The 14,286-nt window shown below is 35.6% G+C and overlaps 1 protein-coding gene across 2 annotated transcripts in view; it reads left to right on the top strand.

The window, feature by feature from the left end:
* The window catches only part of MAN2A1 (mannosidase alpha class 2A member 1), a 112,839-nt gene that overhangs the window by 25,389 nt on the left and 73,164 nt on the right, over positions 1-14,286 (top strand). The window contains exons 4-6 of one of the 2 annotated variants that reach the window (XM_066181836.1): positions 9,951-10,122; positions 11,811-11,938; positions 13,403-13,576. In XM_066181836.1, the coding sequence (XP_066037933.1) occupies positions 9,951-10,122; positions 11,811-11,938; positions 13,403-13,576 (474 nt within the window). Of the gene's footprint in view, positions 1-9,950; positions 10,123-11,810; positions 11,939-13,399; positions 13,577-14,286 lie in introns of both variants that reach the window. The other variant, XM_066181835.1, reaches the window with a different exon arrangement.

Genomic DNA, 14,286 nt, shown 5'->3' with positions numbered 1-14,286 from the left:
CTACTAGAACAAGGTGTGGAGCTTCCTGTCCCTCTTTTTTCTGCTGAAGCTGTTGGGGTCATATCCTAACTGATACAGGATTGTTGGCAGTCCACTAGAGGCCAGTTGCCTGGTGTCACATCTGCCCGCCTGGAATGTCTTTACCTGAATTGAACAAACACCCTGGGCACAGTGTCGGCTGAGGTTCTCAAGAGCAACTTCTCAAGAGCATGAGGCTTAGGAGCTGCAGGGCAATGTCCTGACATAAGCTGTGAAGAGTTTTGCAGGTAACTTCACCAGTGTCTATTCAAGTCATGAGATTCAGTAGGGGCTCACTGTGGTGGCACTGATATATATATTTTAGTTTCATTTCTACTAGTACTTCTTCTGCAGGTTCTAGTAATTTAATTTTGGTTTTATTTTATTTATACGCCTCCTGTGTCTCTCTTCCAGTTTTTCTGTCTCTTTCTCACAAGAGCAGGTCAGGGATGGGGAGAGACTGCATGGAGCTCTCTTTCCAGCTGGACTTCAACCACAGCAACAGGCAGCACCTTTTCTGTATGACAGGCTTTGCCATTGCGTGCCTTAATAGGATTTGGTTCATCCTATAGCACAAGTTCTGTTTGTGAAAAATGGCCCACTGAGCCTTCATTCTGAAGAATCTGAGAACTTTTAAGTTCTCTGAGTTTGCTGAATCATTTCTCACATCAAGATTATTGCTCTACAGAGGAATCTGGACAGACTGGGTAGGGGCCAATTCCAGTTGTATGAGGTTCAACAAGGTGAAATGTCTGGTCCTGCCCTTGGGTCACAACAGCCTCTGCAGTGCTACCGGCTGAGGCAGAGTGGCTGGAGTGCTGCCCAATGGAAAACCTCACAGTGCTGGTCAACAGCAGCTGAACATGAGCCAGCTGTGCCCAGGTGGCCAGGAAGGCCAAGGACACCTGGCCTGTGTCAGCAACAGTGGGGCAGCAGGAGCAGGGCAGTGACTGTCCCCCTGTGCTGAGCACTGGTGCGGCCACACCTCGAGTGCTGTGTCCAGTTCTAGGCCCCACAATTCAGGAAGGACATTGAGGGGGTAGAGCGTATGTAGAGAAGTTAATGGAGTTGGGGCAGGGTCTGGAGTACAAGTCGAATGAGGAATTTAGCCTGGAGAAAAAGAGACTCGGGGACCTTATCACTACCACTACCTGAGATGAGGTTATAGCCAGGTGGGGATCAGGCGCTTCTCCCATGTAACAAGTTACAGTACAAGAGGAAACTGCCTCAAGTTATGTCCAGGGCCAGTTTAGATGGGATATAGGAAAAGTTTCTTCTGTGAAAGGGTGCTTTGCAATGGGCTGCTCAGAGAGGTGCCATTTCTGGAAATGTTCAGAAAAGCAGGTGGATATGAACCACTTAGGGATGTGGTTTAGTGGTGGACACAGTGGTGCTAGATTAATGATTGGACCTGATTTTCTTAGAGACCTTCTCTGACCCAAATGATTCTGTGATTATTTGGGTAGTGACTACCATATGTTACTACAAATTATATTCCTCCTCACTGTATGCCAAGCAGGCAATACAGTCTGTAGGCTTCTGTTGACTCAGCTGGACAATAGCAAAGGCCATTAATAGCAGGCTTTGGAGAACTTCATCAGAGCCCCCAGATTTTTAGATATATGTCTTTTGAGACTAGGGGACTGAATCGCTCTGTGTTGCTCCTATACAAAGGGCCCCCAAAATTGAAATTGTTGGGATGATGGCCACATCTCTTCTCAGTCTCTAAATTAGGATGAAAATTACTAAGCTCATTTGGGGAAAAATGCCTTGAATGTTACTATATATTTGCCATGGTGCTTGAAATATGATACCACGTTTTGCAACGTCAGAGAATAACAATGTTTTTGTCTAGATCCAGGGACCCTCTCCATGGCATTCTTCTTGATTCTTGGCCTATGTTTAAAAAGCACAACCAAACAACAAAAAAACCCCAAAAATGCCACAAGCACACAAGTAAAAAATTCCAAACAACTAGCCTCCCCGCAGCAACAAACAAAACGAAAGACTGGATTCCAGAAAAAAATCCCAAAACTACACCACCGAAAACATCAACCAGAAAATCCCACTAAAAAAAATAGCAACCAAAATCACCAATCCTTCCAAAACCTCCAAAGGAGTTTGTGAGTAACTAAAATTACTAAATCTATAAGACAGAAAAAGTGTAAATACTGCTCCATGACCAGGGGTAGTTTCACCAGTATCTTTTCTTGTTTAACTTCTTGTGTTATCAATCTTGGAAATTCCATGATTACTTTTTCAGTAGAAATTTCCTCATAACTTAGCAAGTACGTTAGCCATATATTTACTTTTAAATTTTACATATGAGTGATGCCTCTTGGTATACCTGAGAGCTCCATTTAAGGAAGTTTAATCTGATTCTATTTTGCCCTTTCACAAACACTGCTCTTGCCCTCATCCAAACATAGGGATGTAGGCCACAGTGAGCATAGCTTTAGAGATGGATTTTTGCAAGCATTTATTACATTTTTCTTGGAGGGAGTAATAAATTAGAGCTACAATAAGGTACTTGTTCTTTTACCTCTGAGAGAAATCCTTCCTGTGACCTCAATGACAGGGTTTTCCATGTCCCTTCAATGACAGGGTTTGAAAAATTCTGTGAAGTTACGAGAGCTGTCTCCCATAATTTTGTTGCTACTTTTTCCCTGAATATGTTGTTCACAGGGGCTTGCCTGAAGTCTTAGTGCTATTGTCATTCACCTTTGAGAGTTGATTTTCTTGCTTGTTTCTGGTTTTTGTTCCTAAGTCTTCATTCTTAGTATGTAGGTTGTTAATGCCTTTACAATAAAATCATGTCTGCCTTTCATCAGCAGCAACTAAAATGAAGAAATCTCTATCTCCTCTTGCATGCATTCTGAATATCTTGCAGCTTGTTCAGGCTTCTCAGTTGATATTCAGTAGATGTAAAGTGAAATAGAACCCTGGTAAAAGTAAACCATTCCTTCACCAAAGGTGATTGTGTGAGACTGGTTATTTTTTGCTTCTGCAAAGGGTGTTGTAGAAATCTCATTATTTGATACTGCTTTTTAAGGATATTCCTGTGGAATTTTTTTCAGTATGAAATTGCATGTTAACAAGCACTTGAAAGAAGGAAAATATATCTGTAACACCTGAAATCTCCTGCATAACTATTGGTTACCTTATTCCTTTCCCACAGAGGACTAAAAGCATTGTGCAAAGGAAATGCCTTCTGGAAAAAAAGCCGAAGTCATCATGAATATACAGTGTAACAATGTATGTGAAAGATATTTACCAAGAAATGAGGTCAATAAACGTATAACCATATTAGCTGCAGAAGCTTTAAATTTTCATTAGATTTTATGTTTTCTCATCTGAGGCTACTTTAACTTTTCATGACCGGTTATGCTACTAAGAATGTGTAGCTCAAAGGAAAAGTCCTTGAAACAAACTTATCTAGTGGGTGGCATCCCTGCCCGTGGTGTGATCCTGAAAGTTGCTTGGTCCTTGCCAATCCAAGTCACTCTCTGAATCTGTGAAACACATCACTAGGGAAAGTGGTGGGTTTAGGTTCCACCTTCTCTTTTGGAGGGTTGATTGAATCTGCTGGTGCTCTGAGACACTTTGTGATGCTAAATCTGGGTTTACTGCTTCTGTGTGAATTTAACCATGACCTGCAAACTTGGGGTCTTTGTGCTTCTCTCTGCATCAGCTAATATGTTTATCTATTTTGGGAAATAAGTGTTGCGAGTGGGTCCCCTTTAGACTTTCGATCACTGGGGGCACAATTGTCTTTAGTTGCTGGCAGTTGATAAAGATTTGAGCACCTCAGTAGCATGTCTGATTTTGGGAGGACTCACCCAGTGCAGATTAATCTTAAACCATGGGGAGAAGTTTGGTTGTTGTGTGAAATTAGCTATCACGGATAGGTGGCAATTCTGTCAGGAGCAGATTAAGGAGTGAGCAAATAACCTGCTGTGCTGGCAGAGCCCTTATGTTGGCTCTCACCTGCTTCAACTGTGTTTTTTTGTGGCTACCTGAAGTGGAGGAGGCAGCTGAAATGCAGAGGGGAGAGCTCTGCTCAGGGATAGTGAGATTGTCAACCAGCACAGATGGACTTGAAAGATGAGGTTTAGATATAATTGGAGGGATGGAAAGACATCTCTACCATCTCTTGATCTGTAATAACTTTGGTAATGACTTCTCATTAAATTATTGAAGAATTGAGGCTTGTAAGCTTTCTAATATATGTGTGTACCAGATAAGAGTATTTATTTGCTGAATGTAGTGGTTACAGACCTAGTATAAGCAGCACTTAAGTGTTGAAGTAGATTTTTCTCTTGCTTCTCCACCCACATGCAAGTGTATGGGCACATGGGTCAGAACTAAACACTACTTTTTAACACTTCATCAATTATCTATAACATTCGTAACTTTTCCTCACTACCACTCATATGAATCACTTTTTATTATTTAAGACAGTCTCACTTTCTCAGGAGGAAATCTAGACCTAATTCAGTGTCAAGATATAAGAGAACTTAACCATAAAATTTGATGTTGTTAATAAACTATGGAGTTCCACATACATTTTCTGTTTACTGGGTCTGGATATGTTTTTCTGGTGACTTCTTAGTTTTCCTGGCATGTTTGGAACACATGTTGCTTAAACTGTTGTCTGACCCTCCAAAATAGAAGAAATGCGTAACTCACAAGTTTTTCTTAATATGCTCCATGAAGGAAACTAGAGTTTTATTCCTGGCTTATTTCTCAGTATTTCTGGGTTTGCAGAAGAGGTGCAGTTCCTTTGAAAATTGACAGGACTGTTGCAGAAAGGATGCGTTTGACTGCTCATCAGTAGAAATTTCCTTTCCATCTTAGCTATGATGGCAGCAGATTTGATATGTACAAAAGCAAAAGTAGATCTTGCATAGGACTTAAAATGTAAGTCTAATTATAATTTTGGTAGTACCTCACAGATCATGGCACATTTTACTTTTTGAAATGTGCAATCATTTGAGTCTTCAGTTATGCTTATGATATTAAGTCTGATAAATCAAATTATTCTTGTTTTACTTTGTGCAGAGATCTTTTACAAATTAAGGTATACTGTTGCAGAAGTAAATATACCTTGATACTTCTTTAATTTCAGTGTATCTGCTTCTACCTAAATTATTTTATTTTGGTACATATTTTTGCAGGAACAAGAAGCTCCTCTATCTAATTTCTTTTGAATCAGAATGAATGCTTTAAAACAGGAGTGTTTCAGAGGGCTTGCTTTCTTTCTCTGATTTGACTATGTGAAACAGAAAAATGAGAAACAATCTTATACAGCTTTTAGTTTAAATTTGAGATTGCCTTACTATCAGGTTTTTCAAGTTTTCTTTCAGTCTTGGCTGTGAGTCATTCATCTTCGTTGAAAAGATACTTTTTGGTGAAATTAGCACCTAAGTGTTATGTCAGAAACATCCACAGAATATTAACTTATATGTCTGTTCTATATTTTACATCACAGAATGATGATGCCATACTTCTAAATTAAAAAGAAAAATGATGTATGTATTCTCTACTTTTAAATAATTGACTTTTTAAAATGCTGAATCTACAAAGTAGCTAATGCCAAATTATTTTCTTGTGTAATCATACTTACTAAAAGGTAAGTTAAGACTTAGCTTTTGGATTTATTTCTAGTATTTGCCTTACTGTCATTGCCTGTGTATGATCAGTTAAACGCACATGCGCAGCATGCTGAAGTTCTTTAGAGCTCTTCTTTTAGAGCTAAGAAGTAATGGCTACATGTCCTTTTTTAAATTTTGTTTGTGTTTTTGTTTTGTTTTTGTTTTTTTTACTGTTGCATTATGTGGAGCTTGGATGTAAATAAGAACAAGGAAATCTTCGCAGTTTATGATACTTTTTTACTTCCTTAGACATCAAAATAGTCACCTAATGGTGTATTCTGTGTCTTCTCACAAGAACTAGTTAGTTGAGAATCAAGCATAAATTTAAAAGAACAAATTAAAAATTACTGATAATTTTTACTAACTTGGGTGTACATTTTTAAGATGAAGAACTGAAGTTCCACTAATATTTGCAAAGAGAATGGTTTTATTTTCTGGAAAGCTGTATAATGCTAGCTGAAATTTAACGGTTTTATTTAATACTAGCATATAATTAATAAATTACTCAAGTTTCTTGTGTTCCAAGAAGTGTCACTGATGTGTGAATTTTAGACTCAGTGAATTTAATTATGATCTCCCTAAATGTAAATCAGAGATGCAAACTTCTGTCAAAAATGCATTAATCTAGTATATAGTGGCATAATATTTCAGAAATTCATGAGATATGCCTCTTCATTAAAACAGACTTTATCAGGAACAAGACATTTTTAAAGGCACATTTCCTCTTAAACATCCGAGGGTGACTTGTAGAAGTAAGCAATTGAAAAGCCTATTTTTTTTTTTTTTTTAAATTTCAACACTTAATTTTAAACCAAAAGACAGAAAAATGCAAATGTAAAAAAAACACCCCGGGAGTCTTGCAGGTATATGTAAGCAGTAACTAAATACTTTTGCTAGTAATGGATTTGTGATTCTTGTCATGATCAAATTGTTAAGCACTTTTGCTTTAATGAAGTTACTTTTTGAATAATGCTAACTTGTCAGTTTCTGTTCTCATTTTGTCCTGAAAGTTTCCATTTATCTCTTCATCTGTGTCAACCATGCTAAGACACAAGACTGCCTTTCTCTAGTGCAAGGAGCTGATAGAGCTTCAAGAAAGAATTTGAACTTGAAAGTGTAGACAGGAATAGTGGCAAATCAGTTAATTAAGAGGTTCAGGATTTTTTGCAGAGCAATGATTTGTGTTGATATTCAGACATGTTTCTTGGAGTCTGCTGTCAAGCCAAGTAAATTTACATTAAAATTGGGGAAAAAATTGATGAAACAAACAGCTGCATAATGGTGATAAATCTCATGGAGCTGGGGGGAGATAGCAAGTTTCCCCACTTTTGAGGACAAGCATGAGAGAGAGAATCAAAAGGCAACCAGCTCAGCAGTGTGTACCCTCTGTTATCACATCGGCTAGCAGAAAATGAAAGTATCTGGCAAATTCCCCAATATGTATGAATGTGTATCAATATGTATCAAGTGTAGCATAATAATATGAGATACAGTACTATTTTTTCTCTTGTTTACAGGGTTGTTGAACATTGGAATGGTGGAGTCACCATCCCTGCAGCTGTTAAATGGAATACTGCACGTAGCACTCCGTGTCGTTGTATGATTTTTTAAGGTGGTGGTTAGTCAGAGGTTGGACTTGATAATTTCAGAGGTCTTTTATGACCTCAATGATTCTGCGATCCTGTCATTTTTATGTTGACAAAGGGCTTTATGTATGTTTAAACCACCAAGTGTTATTTTGCTCTTAGTAGCATATTTTACCTTGGTAAATGCAGCTTTAAACTACTGCAACTTTTCCATGTGTAAACTGTCTTTGTATTGAATGTTTCCTGTTCAAAATGCACTGGTAAACCTTTTATTTCAGCTTGGGAACAAGTTCTGTTTTTGTGGATAAGCACAAGAATGAACTTGAGTAGTAGATGTTTATGTTGTGTTAGGGACTGAGGTGTGAAATAGTACTCTAGCTAGAAACTACACCTTGATCTACCTATCTATTATTTTGTTTAGCTTATTTTTTTTTTTAATTGTATATCTCCATGCAGAATTGAAGAGTCTCTGTAAGTCATTGGGTTTAGAGCACCACAATTTAGGAAGGATGTGAAGGCATTGGGATGCACCCAGAGAAGGGCAATGGAGCTGGTGGAAGGGATGGAAGGTCCTGTGAGGAGCAGCTGGGGAGTCTGTGTTTGTCCAGTTTGCAGAAAAGGAGGCTGAGGAGTGACCTCACTGCTCTCTGCAGCTTCCTGGGGAGGTTGTTTCAGAGGCAGTTGTATAATGCTCTTTACCACATTTTTTTGGTCACCTCAGAAGTGATGAGGCACTTGGACTAGGTGATCATTATAGGCACTTTTCATGGCAGAATATGCTGTTCAATTAATAAATAAATAGATGTATAGTAATTAGATTTCAGGGGGCCTTCTTTTGGCTTTCAGCTAAGTCTATGCATACCTGTAAAAATTTCCTAGGACTCTGGAGTGTATTCAGTTCAGTGTGTTAATGTTAGTCTTCCTTAGCTTAATAAACTATGTTAAAACAAAACAATCTTTCATTATAACACTGTTCTTCCTACATCATACTGTATTCTTTTGTCAGCTACTTTGACATTTAACTCAGTGTTTTAGTTAGGCTAGTATATTAAAGTTTTTAAGAATGTTTCAGAAGACTAATTTAGTGTAAATTTGCTTTTATTGCTGCAATATAAAATATTTTTAAATAGTTTATTATGGTGATATATTTCTGTACAGGAAAATCATAGGATGGTTTTAATTTATCCTGCTTTAGTTGTGTGCTAGGATGATACCATCCCTTACAGAAGAAATTTCTGATATAAAGCCATAAATGGCTAGTCTAATACATGTGTATTACATAGTATAATTATCAGTAAAATTACATAATGTAATTATCTGTAAAATATTCCTTTGATTTGTTGATAAGTAAATGAGAATTGAGAAATAATAATTTGCTATGTGATCACAATCCTTTGAGTGGAAGCGTCTATTAAAAGAAACCAACCTAGACTGAAACAGGAAGAGGTCAGAAAGAAATTTGATTCCAAATTCAGATTATTCATCACATTTTTTTTTTCACTCTTTAAAATATTGCACAGTAGTAATTTACTGTCAGCTATTTTTTTTATATTAAGCTATTTCAGTTCCTCTAAAGAAAGTATGTTTTAATTTTATGTTTTAAGCCCCCGTATTAACTACTTTGACAAAATGCACTTTCCCCCTTTAAGACAGATTAGACCTCACTTGTCTATCTGTACAGAAACTTGAATCAAAAGTGATGAGTCTTATAGGTGCTAAATATTAGTAAAAGAAAAAAAGAAGGACCTAGAACATTTCCTCTGGAGTGTTAGAGTTTTATTTCTTCTTTTGCAAATTAAAAACAGTAGCTCTGCATCTACTTAAGAAGAATGTTTGGATTTTTGCATCCCTAAAATAAAGTATAACATATCCTTTCTGAGTAAATAGTCAGACTTTATTAAACTATGAAGTTTTTTAAATTAAACTTGAGATTTATTTTTTTAGTAGTTAAAGTTTCTGCATTTATGTAACTTCCTTGAAACACTATAATGTCATTCCATAACAGCCTAATCCTGTATCCTAAAAGCAGACTGGCATTATTAAAATGTCAGTGGCTCTGCAGAACTGAATTAGTAAATCAGAGTGGAATTGCTATTATAATATTTATCTGGACTGCAGTCTTCAGATAGTGTGTAAGCTTTCACAAAATCTTAAAATGTGCATATATGACAAAATCTGGTAGGAGTAGAAATGTGACACTTCACAGTAAGTAGCAAGTGGACAGGCTTAGTTTTTTCAGCTATAGTTACAGGTTCTGTGAAGAAAGATGCAGATACTCTCTCATGCAAGGCATTATGAAGAAGTTAAAGAATTTTATATAAGACTGTAAAGTTTGAAAATGTGGTTGAAATTTCTTTTTCATCTCACTGAAGCACAATTATTTGAGTCCATGTATTCTATTGATCAAGCTTTCTACTATGCAAAGTATAGAAAAACTAGAAAGTGAAAAGCCTAATAATTGCCATATGTGTATACATTTTGGAAACAAAAAGTAAAAAGAAACTCCTCGGAAATTTAGCACTTCACGCTGTCCATGGCATGTAAAGGTCAGCTTTTTAAGAACAGTCTTTACTTAACTTTTTTGAGGAATGAAAGGGAGCCAGTTCTCTTAGAGACTGTTCTCTAAAGACACTAAGAAGCTGTTCTCCAAACAGGCTTAATTTAATTTCATTTCATATTTTCTTTTTCCTAGGTTGGCTGAAGACTTTTGATGATTACTTCAGAGATCAAACACAGCATATTTTAAATAACATGGTTATAAAATTGCAAGAAGACAACAGAAGGAAATTTATATGGTCTGAGATTTCTTACTTTTCAAAATGGTGGGATGGAATAGATAGCCAAAAAAGAGATGCTGTTAAAAGGTTTGAATACTGAACTTTTTTGCCATGTATCTTGTTTTGAGACTTTGTGTATATAACTACACTGTAAACTTGAGATTTCACTTGTGATGCAGAATTGCTAGAATAACCAACTGCTTCAGTTTTGACTTTTTGGACTTGGTTTGGTTGTTTCCTAGTTGTTAAATAGAAATCTGCTCAGAGAAGTGGGAACAAATTACTGAGTTGCCTAAAAATTTGACTAAAATTCCCATGTACAACCATGTACATGTCATTCAAATTACAAGGGATTAGCAATTGTAATCTTTATTTGAAATCACACAAAATTTCAATTTGCAATAAAATAAATACAGTCTTTCATACTAGATATTTATATATAGTATTTTTTTCTGTGTTATAACACATGAAGATTTTCTGAGATTTTTATTTGGATAAAAATTTGTAAGTGTCTTTTGTGTTTAAGTAAAAAGGGTTTTTATAAACATACAACTGCTTTAATGGTAAAGTAGAACGTACTCTACACCCTTGCTCTTAGTAATTTTTAAAATCACAAGTCAAAATGGAATGTGGAAGTAAAAGGTTTGCCTAGGCATTGAGACAAGGAAGCAGGCTACTTGGATAAACTTGCAATATAGATCTAGTTTGGAACTTTCAAAAAGTGGGGATTTTTTTTCTTCTGTTTACTTGGCTTTAAGACAGATCTGACAGTTCTTAGCTCATGCTTGTGATGGCTTCCTTCTCATGCCCCTCTTTGAGATGCATGTGTTGCAGTATGCATTAGGTCAGTGAGATCTTCACAGCTGCAGATGTTAGGTAAAGATGGAAACCTTGTGATCCAGGTAAAAGACCTACTTACTAAAATTTTTATGTGCAGTGGGTGAGGATTATAGCACAGCTGTGCATTTTTTTGACATTAAAAGATATCCCTTGGAACACAGTAAACAGTAAATGATAGTCACTAGTGAACTGTGTCTTCAGAGGAGTCAAATATTGGTTGAGCTGCACTTGAGATTATTTTTGTTGCATGGTTTTCATTACTCTTATGAGTATCATCTGTGATGGGACTAAGTTTTGATAAGTTTACTGTGCTTTTTCTTGAATTCATTAAACACTTCTACACTGGTGAACAATATAAGTGCTGAAACTGTAGGAACAACCTAATGCTGGGTGTGCAATCTTTATGTTCACTGACAGTAGGGAGACTGGGTCATCCTGTGACCTGTTTCAAGAAGGCATTTTAATGAGTGAGATGTTCTGAAGCCTTTATAGAAACAATAAACTTCCAAGATCTATCGGCTCACTAAAAACTCTAAAAAGAATATTAGATCAAAGATGGGGAGATTCTAGCAGTGCTTGAAATGTGCAGTTTCTAAGCATCTTCCTCAGTTGGCCTTCAGCTCTGTGGCACATATATTTTATTTTTGTAATCTATGCTGGAAACAGCCTTTTGTCTGATTTTTAAAATTATCTAATATGGCACAAATAGTAGAACTAGTTTTCATTGCACAAGGACCTTAAATCCTTAAATGAACTGTTCAACAGTTCATTTTTTCTCTGTTTGATTAAAGAAATATAGTCCAGTGACAGAAGTAGCACCGACAATTTCAATTTTGGAATCACATTGCTAGCAAATGCCTGTTGATATACAGAAATTGATTTTAAGAGTGTGTTTACATATGGAAGATTCTGAGTATGATTTATGTATTTTTCAGGTTAATAAAAGATGGACAGTTTGAAATAGTAACAGGAGGTTGGGTCATGGCTGATGAAGCTTCTTCTCATTATTTTGCTGTAATTGACCAACTGATTGAAGGACATCAGTGGCTAGAAAAGAACCTTGGTATGTACATTAATCTAAAATTTAACTATGTTAATACAGGAAGTCAATAAGAAAATGCTTTTTATATTTTTATTTCTAAGTGCTTAGAAGGTTCTTTTTACTCAGCTTTCCTGAAACATTAAATCAGACCACTTCCAGCAAGCTTTAGGATCAAGTCTGGTATTAGCCATGCCTGTTTGCAGATAAAAGTTTCTGGACAAAGTGTATTTGAACAGTTTTATGTCACAGCCTTTTGTCTTGATCAATGTAAGACATACATATTATAATGGCATAACCAAATATTAACACTAGATCATGCTGAATTTTCATCCCATGTCTGGTCTAAACAGTCTTTAATTTCTGTCTTTTGAAAATCATGACAAAATTCTTTAAATTACTTAAAAATTGATACTGCTTTTATGTGTTTGGATCTATTCTGCCTGCTCTGTGTTCATTAGCTTTTGTTCTGTAAGGCTCTCAAAAAAAATTATATGCAGCAGCAGCAGCAGCAGCAGTAGTAGTAGTAGCTATAAAGCCTAAGCCCATAGTAATGGTAGAATTGAGGAATTTCTGACGGCAGTTATATTGGCTGAACTGTTGTGCTGGCTTTGGGATGTTCTTTTGTCTAGTTCCATAAGAAGACAGAAACTTTTTTATATAGAAAACATTTGTACAATGTTTTAATAATAAATTGACATTTTTTTCATCCACTTAACTGAAATTACTTTGGAAAGCTGTTTCACTGTTTTTCTTAGATTGGAATTTCCATAAACACAGCTTGACATAATTTTTAGGGGGATGGGAGGACCTAATAAAAGAGTAATGCATTCTTTACTGTGGTTTTTTTGGAAAGACAATAAAAAGTGCCAAAGGGACCATGTTGATGAATTAAACAAGGGTTAGATGTAGCTTTTTTATTTACTAGGATGAAGTTCAGTGAAAAGAGAGTATTAATCAACATGATTCTATTGATAAACAAATTTATAAATTAAAAAAAAAATTAGAGCTGAAGCCAAAAAATTAACATTATTTAAATAACAGTGAAATTTCACCAAGCTACCACATTTATCCATCCACATCCATTCACTTTCTTAAAATTTTCTTTTTTAATTTTAACATCTGTAAACTACTTTAAATGAAAGAGGATGTATATTAATTAATGATTCCAATTAAAGATGTTTGATGCAAATTTGAAACAGAGTAGCAACGTGTTTGATGCAAATTTGAAACAGTAGCGACAAGGAGTACTATTTTAAAGTTGGGGGTTTTTTTAGCATGCCTTACTTATAAGATATTTGGTTTTTGTTTGTTTGTTTGTTTAACTGTTTAATTCTGGTTTTTAATTCCGTGGTTCTGCAGGAGGTTTAACTCAGTGTATCATCTTGGAAATGTTATCTGTAGTACTCTCATTTGAATTATTGGAATGTCTTTCTTTGAGTGAAAAAAGAACTTTCTTTCCTTTTTATTTTTTTCTTTTGTCAGCAGGAGTAAAACCAAAGTCTGGATGGGCAGTTGATCCATTTGGGCATTCACCAACAATGGCCTACCTTCTGAAGAACGCAGGATTTTCCAATATGCTTATACAGAGAGTTCATTATTCAGTTAAAAAACATTTTGCAACGCAAAAGACATTAGAATTTTTTTGGAGACAGAACTGGGGTATGTGTTCTTTCTGTATGTCAATTTATTTTGTTATTTACACAGGTAAAATATGAAGAGAACTTAAATAAGTACTGTGGAAATATTTCCAGAAGAGATTTAGCAGAGTTTGTCTGGACCAGTAAATTTAAACCTGCAATTCTGTTTAAAAAGTGCCTTTCGTCTAGCTTAAATTTAGGAGATTTTTTTCTTTTTTTTTTCCTCTTTGAATAACCAAATAGGAAATGAGAATATTTGAGTTTGGAAAGGCACTAAACATAAAACCAATAATATTGCTATTGTTCTTCTGATTTTTCTTTCTTTTCACTTTTATTTTTGCTTTTAATTTCTCTTTTTTTTTTTTTTTTTCATTCTCTTGTATTCCTTGCAAATATACCTAAGAAAAGAGGTGAAAAAATTCTTTGACTTTTTTTTACTTTTTTTCTTCACCCTACTCCTTTATTTCCTACTATGTGGAAATAAAGTGTAGGAGGATGAACATTTCAACTAATTCAAATATTGTGCTAATGAGGCAGTGGCAGCAGGGTGACTGGCTTTTGGTTTGGTTTTTTCTTTGTATTGTTCTGATGTTTGGTTTTTAAAAATTGTTGTTTTAATCCAATCAAAGTATAAAAGGTATGTTTTATTACTTCTAAAATTCTGAAGATCACAAGTTTTATCTGGGTAAAACACACCTAACATTTGTCCTGTCTTTCCTAATCAGGAGGTGC

Source organism: Chamaea fasciata, unplaced genomic scaffold, assembly GCF_029207755.1.
Source record: "Chamaea fasciata isolate MVZ Bird 193981 ecotype frontalis unplaced genomic scaffold, bChaFas1.0.hap1 SCAF_4, whole genome shotgun sequence".
In the NCBI taxonomy this organism is placed as follows: domain Eukaryota; kingdom Metazoa; phylum Chordata; class Aves; order Passeriformes; family Sylviidae; genus Chamaea; species Chamaea fasciata.
Note: the sequence above shows the minus strand (reverse complement) of the source record. Positions and strands in the feature narration are given on the sequence as shown.